The sequence below is a fragment of the Pan troglodytes genome, chromosome 21, assembly GCF_028858775.2.
Source record: "Pan troglodytes isolate AG18354 chromosome 21, NHGRI_mPanTro3-v2.0_pri, whole genome shotgun sequence".
Taxonomy (NCBI): Eukaryota; Metazoa; Chordata; class Mammalia; order Primates; family Hominidae; genus Pan; species Pan troglodytes.
The window spans coordinates 8,523,574-8,546,502 of NC_072419.2; the positions used below are offsets into that span (position 1 = coordinate 8,523,574).

The 22,929-nt window shown below is 52.5% G+C and overlaps 2 protein-coding genes across 15 annotated transcripts in view; one reads left to right on the forward strand and one right to left on the reverse strand.

Annotated features, from left to right (window-relative positions):
- Window positions 1-5,027, reverse strand: part of SIRPG (signal regulatory protein gamma) — a 166,818-nt gene extending 161,791 nt beyond the window's left edge. Inside the window, exons 1-3 of the mRNA XM_063803317.1 lie at window positions 1,825-5,027; window positions 1,491-1,568; window positions 568-814 (exon numbers count right to left, since the gene is read on the reverse strand). The gene's annotated coding sequence lies outside the window, so the exon portion shown is untranslated. The remainder of the gene's footprint in view (window positions 1-567; window positions 815-1,490; window positions 1,569-1,824) is intronic.
- Window positions 5,028-5,358: 331 nt separating this feature from the next.
- The window catches only part of SIRPA (signal regulatory protein alpha), a 45,640-nt gene continuing 28,069 nt past the window's right edge, over window positions 5,359-22,929 (forward strand). The window contains exons 1-3 of one of the 14 annotated variants that reach the window (XM_063803315.1): window positions 5,536-5,550; window positions 6,496-6,583; window positions 16,824-17,375. Coding sequence is in view for 8 of the 14 variants with exons in the window: in XM_016937315.4 (XP_016792804.1) it covers window positions 6,505-6,583 (79 nt within the window). In the remaining 6 variants the exon portion in view is untranslated. The other 13 variants (XM_063803316.1, XM_063803314.1, XM_016937315.4 and 10 more) reach the window with 13 other exon arrangements.

The window sequence follows — 22,929 nt, forward strand, 5'->3', positions numbered from 1 at the left end:
ACGTAAGATAATCACAGGGAGGCATCATGAGATAATGTGCTGAAACCCTTCAGGCCTGGGGCTTAACACACACTCCTATGTTTACCTGTGATTAGTACTATTAGGCAGTCAGCACTCAAACCCAGGTCTCTCCGTGATGGCTGAGGCAATCAGCTCTCTGCCCCTGCAACACCACCAGTACAGGGACGCCCACCCAGAGGTGTTGGGGAGGGCTCAGCTCAGTTCAGCACAGCTGGGCTCAGCTCTGGGTGGAGCTAGATCCCCAGAGCCTGAGAACAGTGTTTAGGGCCCGACAGTGTGGTCCCACCCCTTATGGGCTCCTATGAGCTGCCTGCCTGCCTGCCCAGTTGCTCAATCACTGACTTCCCCAGGAAAGCACTAATTACAGCAAAGCTCCCCTGGGTTTAGTGATCTGTCACAGCCCCTAGGCATCAGAGCACTGGCTACAGTCTCTACAGCAAGCGCTGTCCTGCCCTCTGCCTTCGCCCTAAGGGGAGGACAGAAACCACAGGGATGGACAGACTAACCAACACGGAAACTGGGGCCAGGCTTACAAAGGAGTCTCACCTTGGCTTGAATGGCAGTCTATTCAGCAGTTCTCAAAGTGTGATCCCTGAATCAGTAGCGTCAGTATCACCTGGGACCTTGTTAGAAACGCAGATTTTCAGACCTCACCTAAGGCCTACTGAATCAGACACTCCATGGCTAGGGCCCTGGAATCAGTGTTTTAACAATCCCTCCAGGGGCTATTGGTATCAGCTCACGTTGTAGAACCAAAGCTCTGATGCCTGTGCAGCTGTGGTTGGATGGAGGCCTGTGGAGAGGCGATTATGAAGTGGGATGGATTGAAGCACAGGTTCATAGAGACCCACCTTCAAATCTAGGCTGTGCCAATTCCTTACCCTGAGATTGGATCGTGGGCAGAGAGCTTCATTTATTTATTATTTTTACTTATTATTATTTTAGAGATAGGGTCTCACTCTGTGGCCCAGGCTGGAGTGCAGTGGAACAATCACAGGTCACTGCAGCCTGGAACGCCTGGGCTCAAGCAATCCTCCCACCTCTGCCTCCCAAAGTGCTGGGATTACAGGTGTAAGCCACCATGCCCAGCCCAGTTTTTAAATTTAATACATATTTATTGACAACCTACTGTTTACTGTTGAAGACCCTGGAGCTACAGCTCTGGGACAAAACAATGGCAGTGGCCGACACTTAACCGATATTAACTCATTTAACCCTTACAAGAAACCTTTCAGGTAAGGTCCTATCATTACCCCGAAGGAAGCACAGATCATCAAAATAACTTGCCCCACGGGGCTAGTCTGAGAGATCACTGGAGTGCAAGCCACTAGGATAAACTGACCTGGAGCTAGTCAGGGAGACAGACAAAATGCAATGGAGACACACAATATTAGCAGGCCGCGATGCATGCTATGAAGATAAAATAGGGAAGAGGGTAGGGCATATTGGGCAGGGGTGGGGGTGACTACTTTAACAGGGTGGTCTGGCAAGGCATCTCAAGGAGGTGGCGTGTGAGCAGAGGCCTCCTGAAGTCTCAGCTGCCTCACCTGTAAAATGAGGGAATGATGAGCTCACCCCCCCAGGTGTGGTATGAATGTCACAAGTCTGTAAAGCATAGTAGCTGCTGAACAGATGGGAATTGTTACTGTTTGGAAAACTGAGTTCAAATCCTGACTGGTCTGGCCACCCAGACAGAGGGCCTGTTGTGAGCCTTGGAGATTACCCTTACTCTGTAAGGGCCGGAGGACATAGCAGGGGCTCCGTAAGGTCACTCCCATCTCCCAACCCCCCAACCCCACTTGCCTTCCAGCCTGGTGAGCAGCAACTCTTGGGGCAGTTGGTTCCCTGGTCCAGGCTGCCCAGGAGTCCGCGCTGTTTTTATTTTTATTGTTCTGGCTTCACAGCTGAGACCTCTAACTCCAAATGGCTCTTCTTGCCTAGAAAAATAGGTCGTTGGCAGCTCCAGCCTCCTGGCAGGCCTGCCTGCTGACGCCAGCCCAGAGTTACGGGAAGTGGGGAGCAGAGCGCGGGCAGGGCTGGAACCAGGTGAAGCTGGGCTGTGCAGGTGCCAGCGTGCCCCACAGGGTGGCCCTGGCCAAGTCGTGTTCTGTCTCTCAGTGTGTTTCCTCACCTCTGGGAACACCGCGGAGTTGCTGAGCCTTCAGTGAGATAATCTATCTCAAAGGACCTAGAACACACAAGGGTGTCATCTACCCCCTTGCAAAGGCCAAACTCCAGATAGGCCCTGCCATGCCATCATGGCTGCTTTCACATCCTTGTCACTACTGACCCCTCGTATCAGAGTTTGTTATCCCTATTTCACAGATGAAAAGACTGAGGCTCAAAATTTTTTTTTGCCCAAGTTGCATAAGTCAAATTGGCAAAATCTTGGCTTCCAAGCCCCTGATCCTCTCCTTCTCATGCCCATTTGTCTTCTTCCCTTGACAACAGGGAAGGAATGTGATCTGACTTCTGTGCAAGGATTCCTCGGGCTGGTGAGTGAGGAATCGACAGAAGGCACAAGGTGGAAATAGGGCGCCCAGGTGAGAGCGGTGGAGGCTCAGACGAGGGCGGAAGCAACGGAGGTGCTGAGAAGTGGTTTGGCTCTGGTTGTGATGAGAAGGCCCAGCAGGCAGGATTTGCTGACAGATTGTGCCCTCTAGGAGTAAGAGCAGAGTCAAGCAGCAAAAGCAGGGATGCAACCACCCCTGGCTTCCCATCTCACCTCCTCGGTGAGACCTTCCTTGATCCGTTTTCAAAATTGCAATCTATCCCTCTCATCAGCACTCCTGGGCCTCTTCCCTGGCTAATTCCCCCGACCCCGTAGCACCTGTCCCATTTGACAAACTAAATAATTTACTTATCTTATCGGTTCGTTTCCTTCCACTAAAATGTCACCTTCTTGAGGGCAGGGATTTTTATCTGTTTTCCAACTGTTGCATTCCTAGTGCCTGGCACCTAGCAGATGCTTAATACTGTTGAGTGCGTGCGTGAACATGTGTGAAGGCAGTTAGATTTTAACGCAGGGCAGCACAGACCTCCTGCTGTGCGGGTGGCTGATTCATGTCAATTATCTGCCATAATCTCTGTGTGGCCTCAGACAAGTTGCCCCTCACATCAGTCTACCCATGGTCCGTGGGTCCCAATGGCTTCTCAGCCTTGAGGTTGGCCAAGGATGATTTTTATGTGGACAGAGAACAAGGGTCAGGGCCCCCTCCAGGGGGAGCGGTGAGGGAAGCCCTGCTGAGCGCCTTTGCCAAAGGTGCTATATATAAATAGCAGGTGGTTCAATTATTATCCTTCCCTAATCTCCAGTTTCCTAATCCCCCAGCAGGTATGTGAGTGTGTATGTGTCTTGAGGAACAGTGAACAGCAGAGCCTTCTGGAAGTCCAGGGCAGGAGGCTGCCTCTTCTCTGACTTCATCAGCAGCCCCCATCTCCACTCCCACCCCAGATGGAGTCTGGTGACAGATTTTCCCAGGAGCCTCCCTGGTTACCTTCATGGTCTAGACCCGATGTGGCCTGAAGAGTTGGAGACCTTCCCTGCAACCACCTCAGATACCAGGATAACCCCAGAACAATCTTTCTCATTGGTGCCCAATTCCACGCTCCTCTCTCTCCAGTCCACCCTACGCTTGCAGACTGGCCTTTTAGACACATAAATCAGACATGGCCCTCCCGTGCTGAAAACCCTCTAGGGGTCTCCCAACTGCAGAATAAACGCAGGCTCTTTACCCAGGTCTTGGAGACCATCCCACCCTCCCCAGTCCTGCATACTGCGCTTTCTCTCCTCCAGCCTAGCCACCTGGGGCCTTCCCCTCCTTGTGCTGGGCCCTCTTCCTGGAACACCTTTCTCCCCAAATCTTCGCCTTGCTGACCCTACTTGTGATTCAGCAACCCATGTCTCAGGGAGGTCTTACTGGCCCCCTTATCTAAATACGCTCACCCCTCTCCTTCTCTAAGTTCAATCTTCCGTTCTTCATTAATTATTTCTACTTGTCCACTTACCTGTCTCCCCTAGTAGAATATAAATTCCTCATGGACAGGGACCTCGTGCTCTCCCACACCCAAAGAAATGAAAATTCCCTTGCACTTCAAATGCTGCCCAGAAGCCTGTGGGTTCTCAAGGACTGTTGTCAAACACTTCACTTATTTATCAAATGCTTATGTTGCACTTGGTATGTGCTAGGCTCTTTTTAACATGTCTTACAAATATTAACTCATCAAATCCTCACAATTGAGACTCACGCTGGCCTCGTCTCAGATGAAGAAGCTGAGGCACAGAAGAGGTAAGGTACTTTCCAGTCCACCCAGCTCATAACAGTAGCCACGGGATTTGAACCCAGGGAGTTCAGCCCATGTTCTCAAGTGTGGCGCCTTCCCTGCCCCCCTGCACAACAGCAGGACCATGCCTTTAACCAGGAGGCTTGGGGCAGGAGGGGAGGCAGTGGTGTTACTTTGCATAGGTCTTTAACCTGGGAATCAGGAATTCAAATCTTGTTTCTACCCCAAGCTTTGCTGTGCGGCCTTAAGCAAACCTGTTCCCTCTCTGGGCCTCAACTTTCTGTCCATTTACAGGGTTGGGCCTTCTCTCACCTTGTGTCATTCCTATCCTCTTAACCGCCACTGTGTGAAGCAAAATTCTCTCCCATTAGCAGCGGGGTCTTGAACTTGTGTTCCTCCCACAGTGCGGAGCCTTCTGCCAGGTGACCACGACACTGGCACTCCGCATCACTGACCTGGCTACTACAGGAACGGCGTTCCCTCCAGGAAAACCGGGGTTCTGTCCTCTCCAACTCCAGGCCTCTGGCCCCGGCTCCCCTTCCCCTCATCTTCCTCAGGGCTTGTCCTTCTCCTGGAACCCAGGCCTTCAGGGCCCCGCTCTCCCACACACGCCCCGGCCTGGGCCTCCCCACCCCCTCAATCCGCCCTCCACCACCGAGACACCTGGCCAGGGGGCTTCCACCTCCCTGGGAAGGGCCGCGACCCTTCCCCTCTGGTTCCGCGCCACAGCCCCCTTCTCGCTCCCTCTCCTCCCCGCGCCTCTTTTCCAGGCGGCACCGAAGTCCTTCCTACACACACGCTATTTTTGTACCGTCATCTCTTCTTCCTCTCCCCTTCCCCCTGCGTTCACTTACTTCCTTCTTTTCCTTCACCTCGGCCCGGCTCTGAAAGGATCGGGCCCCTCCGGCCCGCACCCACCCCCAAGAGGGGCCTTCAGCTTTGGGGCTCAGAGGCACGACCTCTTGGGGAGGGTTAAAAGGCAGACACCCCCCCCGCCTCCGCTCCCCGACTCCTTCGCCGCCTCCAGCCTCTCGCCAGTGGGAAGCGGGGAGCAGCCGCGCGGCCGGAATCCGGAGGCGAGGGGAGGTCGGCCGCAACTTCCCCAGTCCACCTTAAGAGGACGATGTAGCCAGCTCGCAGCGCCGACCTTAGAAAAACAAGTTTGCGCAAAGTGGAGCGGGGACCCGGCCTCTGGGCAGCCCCGGCGGCGCTTCTAGTGCCTTCCAGCCCTCGCGGGCGGCGCAGGTCCGAGCCTGGCAGGGACGGGGAGGGTTAGAGCGGGACCGGTCGGGGCTGGGGACCAGCCGCGCGGGCTTCTGAACTGGCACATTGTCGGAGCCGGGGGCTCGTCTAGTCCCGAGCCCCAGCGGGCTGCGGCGGCTCGCGGGGCCGCCTTCCCGGGACAGCAGCCGGGGCCCGGGCGCCGGCGCGGGGGAGGACGCTGCCCTCCCCGGCCGGGCGCGCAGCTCGCAGCCCTCGCTCCCTCCCCCGGGGCGCGCAGGCGGGCGCTCGCTCGCGGAGAAGGTGCCGGCGGGGCCGGAGCCCCGAAGCCTCCCCGGGCGGCGGGAAGACGGGAGGAGGGGAAAGGGAAGGAGGGAGGGGGCCGGGCTGCCGGGAGGGCGGGGGCAGCGGCCGGGACTGCGGGCCGGGAGCGAGCCCGGCCGCCCGCGCCGTGTGGAGCCCGGGCGGGGCAGGTGGGCAGCGGCGGGGGCGGCTCCGCGCGGCCGGGCTCGGCGGTGCTGCCCCTCGCCCCTGCTCGCGCGGTCCTCTCTCCCGCGCAGTCTGCCTCGATCTGCGCGCCGCCTCGCTCCTCGCTCCTCGCTCCTCGCTCGCTCTCCCCCTCTTTCTCCCCCTCTCGCCTCTCCGTGTCTCTGGCTCTCTGCCTGGCTCCCTTGGGTCTGTTTCTCTCTCCTGCCGCCTCTCTCTGGCCGCCCCTGGCTTTATTTCTCGCGCGCTTGGGGTCTCTCCCAGTCTCCGTCTCTCGATTTCTCTTGGGGGGCGGGGAGGGGGGGTCTCCAAAAACCGCGGCGGCGGCGGCGGCCGCTCCTAAGCCGCTCCAGGCGCCCGTTCCGGAGTCGGGGGGAGGCCCAGCCGGGAGGGGGGAAGGGGGGGAGCCTTAGTCATTTCCCCGCTCCAGCCTGCTCCCGCCCGAGCGCGCACTCACGGCCGCTCTCCCTCCTCGCTCCGCAGCCGCGGCCCATGGAGCCCGCCGGCCCGGCCCCCGGCCGCCTCGGGCCGCTGCTCTGCCTGCTGCTCGCCGCGTCCTGCGCCTGGTCAGGTAAGCACCCCCCGCTCCCCACCGCTGCACTCCCCAAACTGCGGGCTCAGGCCTCTCAGACTGGCACTGGGACCCATTCGGCTAATGCCGAGCAGTAATAGGGGGAGAGACGCCTGTAACCAGGGTTATAGATGCAGAAACTCAGGCCCAGAGAGGGCCAGCGACATGCCCAAGGTCACACAGCCAAGGGTAGAACCCAAGTCTCTTCTATGAGAGTTTGTCTCTGTGGACTCTGACTCTGTGCACTGTGCTGGGCACTGAGACAAAAGAGCCGAGTTGCTTCACTCAGCCCCTGCCCAGTCCAATGGGGAAGGCTGACTGACAGTGGCTTTCAGAGCAGGGCCGTCCAGCTTCCCCAGAATCTCTCCCCATGGACATACGACTTTCCACATGTTTGACTTCAGGGTGTGAGGGGAGGAGGTGAGGGCAGAGGTCCTCCCAATGCTGCCTGGAATGGAACAGAGACAAGCTGTTGCGATTAGGGAAGAGTGAGCCCTCCCTCTGGTGCGCAGAGTAAACCAGTGTTAGTGTGTGCCTGGGAGAGAGGGAACCGGGAGGCCGCGGTAACCCCAGAGCGAGCTGCTGCGAGCAACAGATCCTTATGTAAAAACACGGTGGATTGTCCCTGTGGTTGCCAAAGCCTCTCCCTGGTGGTCTTGCTCCTTGAGGCGCTCCCAGCTCCCACTTCCTCCTGCCTTCCCCGAGCTTCCAGGCAGCTCCCTGCAGTTCAGGTGCTCCGCGGGGATGTTACCTGTGGCTCTGACCATGTCTCTCTGTTGGCCTACATCAAACACCTGGCTGTCGCCGGCAGGCGGGCTCTGAAGGCTACTGTGCATGTTCACCAAAGGGTGAGGTCACCATTCAGGAGTCTTGCTTCTTAAATGGGTTTTGCAAAACCATGGGTCTCCTGGGAGGGCACCGGGTGGGGGGCGGGGGGAGCAGAGAAATGGCATTAAGGGAGTTGGGAGGGAGAGAAGAATGGGGATCTTGTTTTTTGTCGTCTTGAAACTGTGTTGTAGGCAGTGGGGTCTCTCTGTACCTCCCACCCTTGAGGAGGGAGGTAAAGATGAGCTCAGTGTCCAACACCCCCTTTTGCGTTTGACTAGAGATGGTAACCATCTGATAGCAGGGAGAAGGGGAGAACTAGCAAAGAGTGGGTGGAAGGAGAAGTATGGGGGGTAGACAGCTGCTTCTCTCTGCCCTGCAGTTTCCCCTGAAACCCAGGAATTCACATAGGCATCCCCCCACCCCCCCCCCCACCCCACCCCACCCTCCACCCCCAGTTCTTTTCAGTTATAGTTGCGTCCTTGCTGGGCTGAAGGGAGCACTGATACAGTTCACATCTCTCCAGTGAGTGGCATCTCCTATCTGCTCCTTCCTGCCTGAGCTGGCCATTTGTACCCTGCAAAAGTCCGAGTTCCTGCCCTGCCATCCTTCCTGGCCTGGAAATGCACAAGTGTCACTCACAAGCGCTTAATTTTCCTGAAGCAGGGAATTGGGCCCGAGTTAATTTCTAAATGTCTATTCCAGACCCTTCTCCGACCAGGAGGCTGTGGTTCAGTCCCTGGCAAATGAGCAGTGACGCTGATTAGCAAGTGCTCAGATGGGCAGCCTGCCTTTCCTGGGGCACTGGCTGGGAACACCAACACCTTTCTTGTGAGCACATCTCCCCCTTTTGCCTATAAAAACAATCTATAAAATGGTAAAGATTGGGCCATAAAACTTCCGTTCCAATCCATTCAGCATCAATAGCCTGAAAAAGTGGGAGCAGCAGAGGGGCCAAGATTAGCTTTGAAATAAATAAATCTTAGGAGGTAAGAATGAATTTCTTGGTCGAGGGTGGTGGGGAAGGGATGAGGTGCGACCATCATAGCTCAAGTCTCCCATTATCCTTCAGTATCTGTTCTTCGGGGTCCTGGTCACACCATGGGCCTGGGCAGGGAAGTCACCTGGTTTGGCTGAAGGATGGGGCCTCAGGCCCCTCCCCCTATTGCTCCAGACATGGAATTTACAACAAAGAAGTAGAGAGACAGGATATGAGGGTAGGAAGGTACAAGGAGGCAGTTGTCCAATTTTCTAAGAAAATGGATTTGTTCGAGTGAGAAACTAAAATGTCAGGTTTAGGAAGGCGGCTTTGGATTGAATGACTACTAGTGTCTCAGGCAGAACTGTCAGCCTGGGAGGTGTCACATGATTCCTGTGTCTTCACATGATCACTGTTTTGGGGGGGTGGGGCCAATCATGTGAATTATCCTGGGTGGGGGAGGCAAGAGAAGAAGTTTCTAAAGATTGCTTTTAGCACAAATGCTGCCAAAGGGAAATTCTAAAAAGATCCCAGTGAAGTCACCAACCTATGTTTTTGGACCCAATGTGAGGCCTGTTTCCTAAAACAACTGCACTGAGGGAGATTCTGAGGCTGGGAGAAGGGCAAGGGACTGAGGCCTGGGGACACCTGGCACCTGATTTTGTGTCAGCGGGGCCTGACGCTGAACCCGCAGGATGCCTGCTTGGCCCCAGCTAGGCCTTGAGACCTCTGAGTCACCCCCCAGGCCGACCTCAGATAAACTCCCATTCATTTCTTCTCTCTGGCCTGGAGGAGGCCAAGCCAAGTTGCAGTTCAGGCTCTGGGGAGCAGCGGGGCCCCCCAGTGAACCTCTCACCGTTTGGTAGAGGGTGGCACTCTGGGGGCTCCTCTGTACTTTCCTAAATGGTAAAGTTAATCTCACTTCCTCTTTCGTAAGAAGAGAAAACGGGGCGGGAGTGCTTTGGCTCAACACATCAGGCTGTTGGAAGTTCCTTTAAAGCCATAGTTTTCTCTGAGTACTTTCTGGCCTTTACCAACCCCTCGGAAACTCACGGTAATTCATGTCTGTACTTGCAGTCAGGCAGCACCTATGCAGTGCTGGTGTGAACCATGTGTTGAGAGAAGGCAGGAAAACCAACGTTCGTTAGATAGTTAATGGCGTTCCAGGCCGGATGCTGCTCCTGCATGGTCTCATCCGCAAGACATGAGTTGGCTCTTCTCCCCATTTTGCAGATGCAGAAAATCGAGTCCCAAACTGGGGAACTAACCCACAAGTAATAGAGAGGAGCCAGGATTTTGGATGCTGGCCTTCCTGCTGGGTGGCTTCTAGGGAAGAAGTTCAATGACTTAATCAGGATGATTTAGTCCAAGCTGGAGAGGGAGTGAGAGAGGCCCCTTTCTGGCCTTGGGTGGAGGACTGTAGAAGAGTTCTTTCTCAGGGCAGAAGGTTTTGATGAAGTCACAGGCATTTCTCTGAAAGCCTGCTGAGGGTGGAAATACTGACCGCCCCTTGGTCCTCACCAGTAACAACACATGAGACGTGATGTGGCTCCTGTAGGAGCCCCCCATCTGGGCTGCTGAGCTCTGGAGCCCCCAGAGCTGGAATATTCCTCCCTGCATCTTCCTGGTGCCCTTTGCGACAGATGGCGAGGGGGTGTGCGAGAGGAAGGGAGTCTAAAAGTGTCGTACGGATCCCACACGCGCGCGCTTGCTGCTTCCAATGGCTCCGTGCGACAGGTTATTTTCTTATTTGTAGTCTTGGACTGACGGAAGGTTTCCCCCCTCTCTCTCTCTTTTTAAATGTGCTCAGATTTCTGGCCTGTCAACACAACTCAGATCATGTCACTCCCCAGCTCAAAACTGTTGAGTGGGTCCAAGTTTTCTTTAAAAAAAAAAAAAAAACACACAAAGCTGCCGTGAGGCCTGGGCTTCCTCCCTGCCAGGCCTGATTTCCAGCCACATGTTTTCCAACAAGCTGACCTGTTGAGATGCTGCAGGATAACCAGGCTTCCTCTCTGCAGACCAGAGCTTTGCTGGCTACTTAGCCACACGAGCACCCCAAAGACCCTGAGAAGCCCTGCAATGTAGAATCCCGAGCTGGGTCACATTTACTCCAGTGTTCCCTGAACTTATGAACTAGAGGCATTTGATTTGTAGAATGCCCGTTAGCATGCGGCCTCTCTCCGTTTGGTAAACGGTTTTCTACAGATCCATGCCCTCAGCTGAACTCTCAGCTCTGTGCCTTGGCCCGTGCTGTTCCTGCCATCAGAAATGCCCTCCCTGTACCTCCTTGTCTTCCTGTGTCTGAATCCTACTCATCCTTCGAGGTTCAATTTAATGTGCCTCCTGGGGAGAGGTCAGAGGAGCCTCTCCACACAGACACACACCCTGGCCTAGCGCTAAGATGGTGCTAAGACCCCTGGGTGTTGATCTGAGCCCTGCTACTGACTTGGACAGTTTGCAGGAATCTGTGTCTCATTTTGCTCATCTGTAAAAGAGGAATGGTATTAACCACTCTATTGCAAGGATTAAGTTAATTAATGCGTGTATAATGCTGGAAGCCATGCCTTGTATGTAGTAAGCACTCAATGCATATTAACCAGTGTTGTAATTAGCATGGCTTTATTCTGGTTTGATTCCTCTTTTTTAACAATTGGGACGGATTTTCATAAAACATCTAACGCAGTTGCTTACACATAGGGGGTACTTAAAAAACAGCAAAGGCTGTTCAGTGAACAAATGTCCTTCAGCTTGATATTTTCCTTGTAGCTTTTTTTTTTTTTTGAGATGGAGTTTCACTCTTGTTGCCCAGGCTGGAGTGCAATGGCGTGATCTCGGCTCAACGCAACCTCCGCCTCCTGGGTTCAAGCGATTCTCCTGCCTCAGCCTCCCGAGTAGCTGGGATTACAGGGATGCGCCACCATGCCTGGCTAATTTTGTATTTTTAGTAGAGACAAGGTTTCTCCATGTTGGTCAGGCTGGTCTCGAACTCCTGACCCCAGGTGATCCACCTCCCAAAGTGCTGGGATTACAGGCTGAGCCACCGCACCACCCAGCTGTCCTTGTAGCTTTTATGCTATTGGGGGATGGACAAGTTGAGTAGAAACCCAGGCTAGAGTGATTTAATTGCCTGTTACTAGGGACTGAGTGCTGTGGGCACAGCCTGCCTCTAGGTGTCTCTATCTGGATCCACAGGTCTGCAGTTGTGGATTCCCGGACCTGCAAAGCAGTAGGGGGCCTGAGAGAGCCCTCTGTGCTTTCATCCAGTGCCTTATGGTGCGGCCAGAAGAACAGAGAGAAAAAAACTGGCCGGGCCCACGCGGGAGATCCATGGCAAGGCCCGGCTGGAACGCCAAGCCTCCTGTGGTCCAGGCCAAGGCTTTTAAAAACTGGGCTGTGCTGGAACTTTCCACTGTTTCAGCCAGAAATCCCGAATTCCCCAGGAAAACACTAAAGTAATACTAATAGGAACCATCTGGGTTCTCTGCTTCCTGGGCTCAGCACTTGGTGTGTGTGACCCTGGTGGTACTCAGAGCCACCTGGTGATGCTCATCGTTATCTTCGGACCCATTGGATCTGTGAGGAAACTGAGGCTCTGAATGGTGAAGCAGCTTGCCCAAGGCCACACAGTAAGCGCCAGATTTGGATAACCACTGTCGGCCTAATCACAGAGCCTCTGTGGTTAACTGTTGTGCCATTCCTTAGCCGTCACTGAGGCTTGCTTGACAGGGAAACTGAGGCCCAGTTGTGCTGGCACCCTGCTCCCTTAGTGCTCCTCTCGTTTTTGTTTTTGTTTTTTCTTTTTTTTGTTGTTGTTTTTTTTTTTTGAGACGGAGTCTTGCTCCGTCGCCCAGGCTGGAGTGCAGTGGTGTGACCTCGGCTCACTGCAGCCTCTGCCTCCTGGGTCCATGCAATTCTCCTATCTCAGCCTCCCCAGTAGCTAGGACTACAGGCGCACACCGTCACGCCCAGCTAATTTTTGTGTTTTTAGTAGAGACTGGGTTTCACCATATTGATCAGGCTGGTCTCAAACTCCTGACCTCAGGTGATCCTCCCGCCTCGGCCTCCCAAAGTGCTGGGATTACAGGCGTGAGCCCCCGCGCCTGGCCTCCTCTCATATTTCTATCCGTGCACCTTCCTACGAGGTGGGGGCAGTGTGTGTCCCCAAGGTGTGTCCCTGTCCCCATACTAGAGAAGGAAGCATCTATTTTCACAGCTGAAACTGCTTTCCTGTTAACTGCTGGTGTTCCTGGGGAGGGTATTCTGATGAAGCCCTCCACGAGATGGATTTTCCCTGCCAGGTGTTTTGCCAGGCCCTCAGTCCAGGGAGATGCAAAACAGCTGAGGTGGAAGTCGGAAATGCTGCAGAATTGGTTCTTTGTGTCTGTAAGATTTCCTGGCACATTCGTTCGGGGGCGCAGGGTGTTAGATGGCTGCAGATTAGCGCCAAGAGCCCAAGGAGATCAGGTGCTCGGATCAGGAGGGAAATTGGAAGCCGGGAGTGAGCGATGGGCCTCCCAGCCAGGAGGGACGGCTGGAGCAGGTGGGCGGTGATACCAGCGCCGTTTCTACAGCTCCATTCTTCAGGCCGACCGTCGGTGTTCTCCAGAAATGGAAGCCCGTGGTGGAAGGAAATACTAGGTACACGATGTGCTCGGCACAGGCTGAGCCTTGAACATGTGTTAGCTCTTCCTTATCTTTTTATTTTGGAAAATTTCAAACATATGCAAAATGAGAAGGAATGATGTAATGAGCCTCAGCTTTGACACTGATCAACTCTCTACCATGCTTGTCCCCTACCCCTATTTTTGCTAGGGAGAGGAGAATCGGGGAGTATATAAAGCGAGTGCTAAACATGGGGTATCATTTCACCCACCGATACTCTCTCCACATCCCTTCATGTGAGCTGTTACCTGACCCTCACCACGAGCCAAACAGTATGGCCCTTCATCCCCACTTTACAGATAAGGCAACTGAGGCTTCCCAAGGCCAAGTGGGGCTCATCCTTAGGCCACACAGCCAGTGAGAGGTAAAGCCAGGCTCCACTCCTCACTTTACCTTTAACCACTTTGCAGTCATTATTAGGGTCATTTTAATTGTAAATATTCATTCAAGGAATATTTTTGAGCACCTACTATGTGCCAGGGATGGCTCTAGGTGCTTGGAGGATACAAATGTGAACAAGACAGACAAAAACACCTGCTCTCATGCAGCAGACATTCTAGTGAGGAAGAGAAAAACACACCTAAGTAAACAAATGATGCCAGGTAGCTGGGGAGAAAAGCAGGAGGAGGGAAGGGAGAAGGTTACTCAGGACAGAGGGAGGGCCGCTCTAAGGAGCAGAGGCCTCAAGAAAATGTAGAATTAAGTCCAGGTGTGGTGGCTCACGCCTATAATCCCAGCACTTTGGGAGGCTGAGGTGGGCAGATCACCTGAGGTCAGGAGTTTGAGACCAGCCTGGCCAACATGGCGAAATCCCATCTCCACTAAAAATACAAAAATTGGCCGGGCATGGTGTCGTGCGCCTGGAATCCCAGCTACTCTGGAGGCTGCGGCAGGAGAATCGCTTGACCCCAGGAGGCAGAGGTTGCAGTGAGCCGAGATTGCACCACTGCACTCCCGCCTGGGTGACAGAGCAAGACTCTGTCTCAAAAAAAAAAAAAAAAGAAAGAAAGAAAAGAAAAGAAAATGGAGGAGTAGCCACGGGGGATAGCAGGAAAAGAGCCCTCCATGTGGGAGGAATGGCAGATGCAAAGGTCCTGAGGCAGGAATGAGCTTGTATGTTCCAGGAATTGCAAAGAGGCCGGTGGGGCTGGAGTGAAAGTAGAAGAGGTGGGGAGTGAGCAGAGGTCAGGGCCAGACCAGCAGGATCTGGCTCATTGAGCACCTAACATGGAGCATGTCTGGCTTGTGAGAGGATCACTATGCATTCTCTCATTTAATTCTCACCACGGTTCTGTAAGATGGGAAATACCATTAATCCATTGGACAGATGAAGAAACTGAGACTCAGAAAGGTAAAGTGACTTGCCTAAGGTCACACAGCTTTTATGTGCAGAACTAGGATTTAGGCCCCTGAATGCTGCAGCATCCCCATTGCTGCTTTCCGCGGCCACCCTTGCCCCCTTCAGGCTCTTCACCCATAGCAGCTGGAGTGAATCAAGTCATCTTTGGTTCTGCTGGAAACCTTTTTCGGTTTCCAGCATGGCATTTCTGGACCACGTCTGTCTCTTCATCCTCACCTCTTACCACTCTCCTTCCTCCTTGGGCTTCAGCCTTGGCAGCCTCCTTTCTGGCCCTTCACCAGCTTCTTTCCCACCCGAGGGCCTTTGCACTGGCTGTCTCTTCTACGGGAGCATCTTCCCTGGTCTTCCCTTCCTTTGGGTCTCAGCTGCCACCTCCCTTCCTTGGATGCTGTCCCAACCACCCCATTCCAAAAGAGGTTATCGCTTGTGATTCTCTATCACTGGGCCAAATCTGCCTGTTGCCTAGCGCTCCTAGCCATTTCTATATTAATTCATTTCATTATTTCAGCCCTGTCTCCCCCACTAGGATATAAGCTGCGCGAGAGATGGGCTATGTCTCTTACTCACTGTTGGGCCTCCCAGGACCTCAGCACAGGGCCTGACACACAGTAGGTGGGTTAATAGATATTGATTGAATGAAAGAACAAGGTGGGTACTAAAATCCCCCTTTTAAAGAGGAGGCTTGGAGTTATGAGGTTGTACAAGCAAAGCTTATTCCCTAACTACCACAGTCCCCCCTCTGCAGCCAGGGCCAGGATCATACCACAATTCCCTGCCCATCAAGCTGTCATGAATAGCCCTAAGACATCAGGAAGCACAAAGATCAATGCCAGGAGGGATAGGAGGAGGCGGCCAAGAAACCCCGGAATTTGTACTTAAAATTCTGGCTACACAAACTGCTTGCCCAACTTTAGACACCATGATGAATGATCAGGTGCTGCAGCCATGAAACATGACGTAATTAGTGCTGCACTCTTGGCTGGGGGTTGGCTTGGAGGCCCCACCTCGAGGTTAGCCTCCCCCAGAGGGTCACTGCACGAGGCAGTCTGGGGCGGGGTGGGGGTTAGAACAGAGGGAGGTGGAATCAGACCACTCGGCAGCCCTGTGACCACGGCCAAATCGTTGTACCTCCCAAAGCTTCACATCTGGTCCTCCGTGAAATGGGGGTGGTGACAGCCCTGTCTTACTGGGCTCCTGCAGAGGTTCCATGAGGCCTGTCTTGCTCTGGGCAGCGTCGATGCTTATTAGCTATTGTTACTGCTGTTATGTGATTGTCATCATTTTATGGTTTGGGAATTTTAAAAGCTCCATCTTTTGCCAGCGGGGAGACCTGAAACCCACTCCTCTGCCCCCTCAGCCTCAGTTTCCCCTTCTGTGACCAGGAGGCTTGGCTCGGCTCCTCTCTTGCAGGTCCCTTCCAGCCCTGATGCTCCAGCCTGCATGTCCTCCTGGCCCTTTGTCCTGATGACTCCACAGACTCCTCTGGCAGGAGAGGCCATGGAGGGGCTTCTGCTTTGGGGCACATTCCTGAATTGGAGTCCAGCATGTGCCGCTTACTGGCTGTGTGCTCTGGGGCAGGTGTCTTCCCAGCTCTGAGCCTCCGTTTCCCCATCTGCAAAATGGAACCGCTAACACTGTTTCCTCCCAAATGGGTGACTGTTGAGGGTTAAGGAATTAAGAGCCGTGGAAAGTGCTTTTGCAAGCTGCAAAATGCTCTATAAAAGGAATCAATGAATAGTGTCAGCTTGGGGAAAAATCCCGTCAGTCCGGAGACTGTCTGCTGCCGGCAGTGTGCTGAAACCCTGGCAAATGTCGTTTAATAAATGCGTGTTGCTTTTAAGAGGGCCTTTATTTCAGCTGGGAAAATGTGTGCGCATCCTTGGCAACCTGAGAATCCAGAAGCCTGAACTGGAGGGGACCTGTCACAGGGAGAAGCGATCGCATGGGGTGGCTCCAGCCTCCAGTGTTGGAATCCCACCTCTGCCACTTACCTGCCTCTCCAGGCTCTGCTTCCTCATCTGTAGGAGGGGACAGTGACAATAGCACCTGCCACTCTGGGCCGGGATGTCCTGAGGGCTAAATGAAGGCTTCTGGTTATCTGGCCTAACCCATGCATTTCCCCCATGAAAGTGTGGCTGTGCAGCACCAGGGCCTGTCTCAGGGCAATGGTTGGGACCTGGAGATTGGGAGGACCACCCAACCTCAGCCTCTCCAGGCCTTACTCCAGGCCTCAGTTTCTTCCTCTGCAAAATGAGGAGGAGGAAAGGTCCTTAGGTTGTCAAGGCACCAAGCCTAGTAGATGTCAATGTCCTCTACCTGCTCTCTCAGCCTTTGCCGGTCCCCCAAAGCCTGTTAATTCTAAAGGATATTTACACAGATTTTCGGTTCTTTTCCTGCCACTTTGCAAACAGGGTCACACTGCAAGCATCGCTTCATCACCTCCAGGTTTCATCTGAACCCGGCAAATGCTCCATAGGGCTCCCAGCGCCGCCTGTCCCCGCTGCCTCCTTGCCGGCAGTGTGCTCAGCCTGCTTACAGGCCCTTGCCAGAGGGGCCTCATGCATGCATCGAGGCAGAGCTGGTTCTGCCTCGGAGAGGATCCTGAGCCTCTCAGGCTTAAGGACGTGGTCATCTGTCACCCCCTTCATCTTTAGACACCCATCTGCATGGTGACAGCTGCTCTGCATTGAGTACTTACTCTGTGCCAGGCACGCTAGCCCGTTTCATCCTCAGAACAGCCCTGGTGTTGTTGTTATCATCATCATCATCATCATCATCATCATCATCATCATGAGAGCCATTCTACAGATAAAGAGCCAGAGGTCCAGAGTGGGCGAGACATTTCCTGGAGTCTCATGGGTAGCAGAGTTGGAATCCAAATCAAAACATACTTTCAGCCAGTGCCAGGCACTGCTCCAACCCTGGGGAAGAAAACTCAGTTCCTGCTCTCAAAGGACTTATAAGTGAGTCTATGATAGGGAGATGAGCGCTTTTAAAAAATTAACAAGGAAATGCGTAGTTTTTTTGAGTGAGGATGATATATCGAACAATGAAGCAGAGCCAGGGACCTTGAGGTGGGTAGTATTTTAGACAGAATGGCCAAGGAAGGCCTCTCAGATAGGCCTGAAGGAGGGGAGCGAGCCAGACATGTAGATATTTAGGGATGAGAGTGCCAGGCAGAGGCAATGGCGAGTGCAAAGGTCATGTGGTGAGTGGAGAATCTGGCACGATTGGGGAAAAGCAAGGCTGTAGGCCCCTGGGGCCACTGTAAAAATTCTGGGTTTCACTCTGAGTGCAGTGGGGGCTGTGGGAGGGTTTTGCACAAAGGAGGAACGTCACCTGACTTAGGTTTTAGAGGCTTCTCTGGCTGCTGGGGGAATGTGGCTGGTAGAGAGCTGAGGCAGAGGCAGGGAGGTCAGCGTGGAGGTTCAGTCAGGGTGGTAAGAAGAGGTCAGGGACTGGCCATGTGTTGGAAGTTGAGCCAGCAGGATCTACTAACAGGTGGGTTGTGGAACACGGATGAAAGGGAGTCAAGGAAATGTCTCGTTCTGAGTCCAGCACTTCTAACCACAGAGCATCTGACCTGGGGAGGGAGGGGGCTGCATTTCCTGTTTACAGGTGAGGAAACAGGCTTAGAGAAAAGCAACTTTGCCAAGCACCGTGCTACAGACAAGACATAAAGGTCATCCGGCCCCAGAGCCTGAGCTCTGGACAGTCTTAGCACCTTAGAAGTTTACCTACTGCATGGATGGGGCCACCAGAGTCTGCCCCTTCCCTGCAGGGATGTGGCACAGCACTGAGTTCTCAGAGCTACCCAGGGCAAGGGTGAAGGAGTGGGGACCCTGAGCCCCTGGGCCAGCTGTCAGCTTATTTACCAGGCCACACGCATCCCCATTTTTGGTGGCTTCAATGCAGGTAGCAGTTTCTGTCACAGCACCTGGTTTGTCCCTGCCCAATGGGTGTATCCAGTGGTGCCGGCAGAATGTTCCCAGTGCTGGCCTGCTCTTCAGATGGGCAACCGAAACCATCCTTCAGGGCGCTAGGTTAGCCCAGTCCCAGGTCCTCCCCATCTCAGCTTCCTTACAGCCAGTGAGCATGTTCCAAGGACTCTACCCTGAGTCCTGTCACCTCTGCGTCTTTGCTCATGTGGTTCCCTCCTCTTGGAATGCCTTCCTTCATCCCAGCCTCTGTCAGCCTTTAAGACCTAGCTCAGGGGCCACCAGCTCCAGGAAGTCTTCCTGGGTTTCACTCTCTTCCAGAACCCCATCCCTAAACCTCCTCTTGCAACACCGATCGCCATGTGTGTGGTCATTGCTCATGTCCAGGACGGCCCCACATGCTAAGATAGTCTCAAGGGCAAGGGCCTGTCTTACTTGGCTCTGTTTTCTGTGGTATCTAGGACAGGGCCTGGCAGCAGAGTGAGGTTTGAGAGGGCATGAATGAATCATTCTGACTCCAGAGGAAATCACTATGTAGTCGTGGCTGTTGGAGCCCCAAGCTCTCTTCTTGGGAACTGTGGCATCCATGCAGCCATCCACTGGTGCAGCCCTGGCCATGAATGCAGCCCCAGCTACCTTTCGCCTTCCTGCATGGGGTCATGGGCTCCAGCAGATGGTTCTGGGCTAGCCTGTTCACAGCTGTGCCCTGTGGCCAGCACATAGTAAGTAGGTGCTCTGGAAAGGTTAGCATCTATCAAGGGCACGACCCTAGACAGATACCACACAGGGTGTTGACCGCCAGGAGCCCATGGTAGACTTGAGGGAAGTGTGTCTCCTCACATCCTCCATCACCCTTGCGCTTGTGGAAACTTACACAGCAACCTCATCTATTCCAGGCACATGCCCAGCTGGACACACTCCCAAACACAGGCACACGGACACCTGGGGTGCACACAAATAGTGGCATGTGCATACCTCCCTGCTTGTCAATGCACACACCCTCATAGTCACATTTACGCATACACCGCTCTGTCACACACGTGCCACCCCCGACACACACCCTCTACACACACATACACACCACACTCACGTGCGTGCCGCTCCTGCATCACTCTCCCACACACTCACACCCTCCCACACATGCCCAGGCCACCATGATTCAGACACTCTCCTGCACACAATTCACATGCCCACGCCCATGATCCCTAGCCCCCCATTCAGACACACTCCTGTGCTGTACTCTGACATATTCCGGCACGCAGGCACCGTCTCTTTCACACTTCTCCTTGTGCCCACCCATGTGTACGTGTGTGTAGATGCTTATGCTCTGTACACGCATACATGTATGTACACACGTGTGTTCTCATGTGCATACTCTTATGCACCCTCAGCACACTCATGTTCACATGTTCTATTGTACAGCCCTGTACTACATCCTGTGTGCATCCGCTTTAATGTACACTCATGTTCACGTGTTCTATTGCACAGCCCTGTACTATATCCTGTGTACATCCTCTTTAATGCACACTTAATGTTCACATGTTCTCTGCATAGCCCTTTATTACATCCTGTTTGCATCCGCCTTAATGCACATTTATGTTCACATGTGCTATTGCAAGGTCCTGTACTACATCCTGTGAGCACCCTCTTTAATGCACACTCTTGCACTGCATACTCTTGCACACAGCATTAAATCACACCCAGAAGATAGTAGAGGCAGCCCCCGATGAGGAGCTGCTATAAGTGCGGGGTGGAAAATCGCAGCCTTCTGAGGATGGTGAATAACAATAATGATGAGGGAAGAAGGGAGCTGGGTATCGCTGCAGCCACTTTAGAATGTTGAGCCCTGTGTACTGCCAGAGCTCCAGCCATAGCCTCCCAGCCCCTGGGGATCCTTGAGTACAAACAAAGAATCTACAAAGAATCCAAACAGGTGGCCTCCAGTCTGTCCCTGTGGCTTGTGCTGTGGTGACCCACTGCTTCCGGGGGATGGGCAAGCTCCCATGCAGTGGCAGTGAGCACCCGCCTGGGCAAGGCTGGCTCTTGGGAAATGTGCTTGTTAGCTTCCTTCTCCCCACCCCTTGAGACAGGCTTCCGGAAGACTCACACCCCAGGGTAAGGCAGCCCTCCCCATCCCCGCCTCAAGCTTTGGTTCTAAGTTGATTTTTTTTCTATTAGAAAAAACATCCATGTGGGCAGGGCGCAGTGGCTCATGCCTGTAATCCCAGCACTTTGGGAAGCTGAGGCGGGCAGATCGCCTGAGGTCAGGAGTTTGAGACCAGCCTGGCCAACATGGTGAAACTCCATCTCTACTAAAAATACAAAAATTAGCCAGGTGTGGTGGCAGGCGCCTGCAACCCCAGCTACTTGGGAGGCTGAGGCAGGAGAATTGCTTGAACCCGGGAGGTGGAGGTTGCAGTGAGCCGAGATTGTGCCATTGCACTCCAGCCTGGGTGATGAGAGTGAGACTTCGTCTCAAAAGAAAAAAAAAAGTATCCATGCTAATTTTTTTCACCCTTTATGAAATTATTTTCATCTTTTAATCTCAAAAGCCACACACATGAACATTGTTTTTTAAGAAATCAAATATATTTTCTAAATCCCAGTGGTCAGTTCTCAGCCCCCATCTTATTGCATCTCTCAGTGGCATTCAATGCAGGTGGTCACACCCTCCTTGGCCAATTCAAAGAAGAGAAAGGAGATGTGGCGGGAGAAGCAGGTCACAGGAAGGGGCCGGGAGATGGGATCTAAGATGCCAGCAGGAGCCTCTTGCCCAGGGGGGTTAGGTACATTCCAGATGTAATCATTTGAGTGATTTCTTTGAAATCCATCTTTGCCTCGAGGGTGGAAGCTCCATGAGGCCAGGGACACAGCCATTTCACAGCCCTTAGCTCAGGGCCTGGCACAGGGAAGGATCGAGAATGCAGCACTGACCGCCCTTGCTGTGGAGACTGAGTTCCTCTTACAGCAAACATATGGTGACCACCCACTGTGCTGACTGCTCCCCTTAGGAAACGTGTTCGTGTGTTTTGTTTCATTACTTTAACTTTTTTCCAAAACCAATAAATGTTCACTGCAAAAAAATACCATATATGATGTATTATAAAGTAATAAGAAAACATGCCGACCCCGTCCTACCTCAGTCCCATTTCCCAGATGCAACACACCACAGCAGTGCCATGTTTAACTTATCATCCTTGCAAACCTTTTTCTCTAGACATGCGATTGACCAATCAACAAATATTTATCAAGCGTCTACACTGTGCCAACCACAGTAGCAGAAGCTGGGGAAACAGTGAACAAAACAGACTAAATCCCTGGAGAAGAGGTTCATTTAAACAGTACACATACGGTAACACACATCATTACATGTACAGGTTTTTTAAAAAACAAAATGAGATACTATAAATATTCTTTTGTGTTCATCCAATTTAGAGAAGCTGAAACAATGCCCAAAGTAGGAGGGGAAAAAAAAGAGAAAAACCTCATGAGGTTTAGATTCATGATCCAAAGAGAGTTACATTTTATAGCTTTGTTTAATACCCTCCAGTTGTTTATATATAGTTTTATTTTACAAAGTCATGATCATACAGAGAGTATAGATTTTTCTCCATCTTTTTTTTTCTTACAAAAGAAATGCAAACAGAAAACATAAACAAGAGCAAAATCCCATGTAAATCTACCACTCAAAATAATCATGGCTAATCTTTAATATCTTTTTTTTTTTTCTAAAATTGGGAGTTTGGGATCACACTGCATCTACCACTTGGTAACAGACTCTGATCTTGTAACACATTTCCATTGTAATTCTATACCATCATTTTCATGGCTATAGACTTGGCCTATAGCTGTGAAAGTAGATTCACCATAATGGGATCAGCCAATCTCCTTTCCTTGGATATTAGGATATTTTCAATTTTTTATTTTCATACAAACACTTAAGTGAATGAAGCAAAATGTCTACACATATTCTTAGTTACCTAAAGGTATGACGTTAGATTGTTTTGCTTCACTCATATTTTTACTACATCAGAATGTTGATTACAGTTATCTTTGATGGTATGATGTGAGATTATTACTTTGTTTTCATACTTCTTTATTTTCTCTAAATGTCTTGCAATGAACAGGTTTTATTTGCATAAACACAATATTATTTAAAATGATGCCATGAAAATTTCTATATGACCGCCGTTTTCATGGTAATGGCTTGTTACGGCTGCCTGTAATTCCACATAGGGGATAGGCCGTAATTCACTTAACCATCCCCTATCATTGACCGGCTGGGCTTTTTCTAACATCTTTAAGATCGTTATACAGGAAACCTACTCCATATCTGGGGTTACGTCCTCAGGGAGCAGCCCAGCAAAGGCTGGTGAACAGATTTCACACCTTTGGTTCATCCTGCCAAGCTGCTTTCCCGAAAGGATGTTCCAATTTCCCCTCCCACCGGCAGTGCGTGGGAATGCCTGCCCAGCCGCCCTCCTCTCCCTGAGACCGTTCAGGCCCCTGGACAGTTGCATCCTCTGCCAGGAGGGCAAGAGAAAGCAGGAAATAATTTGGCCAGCAAGTGACCCCAGAC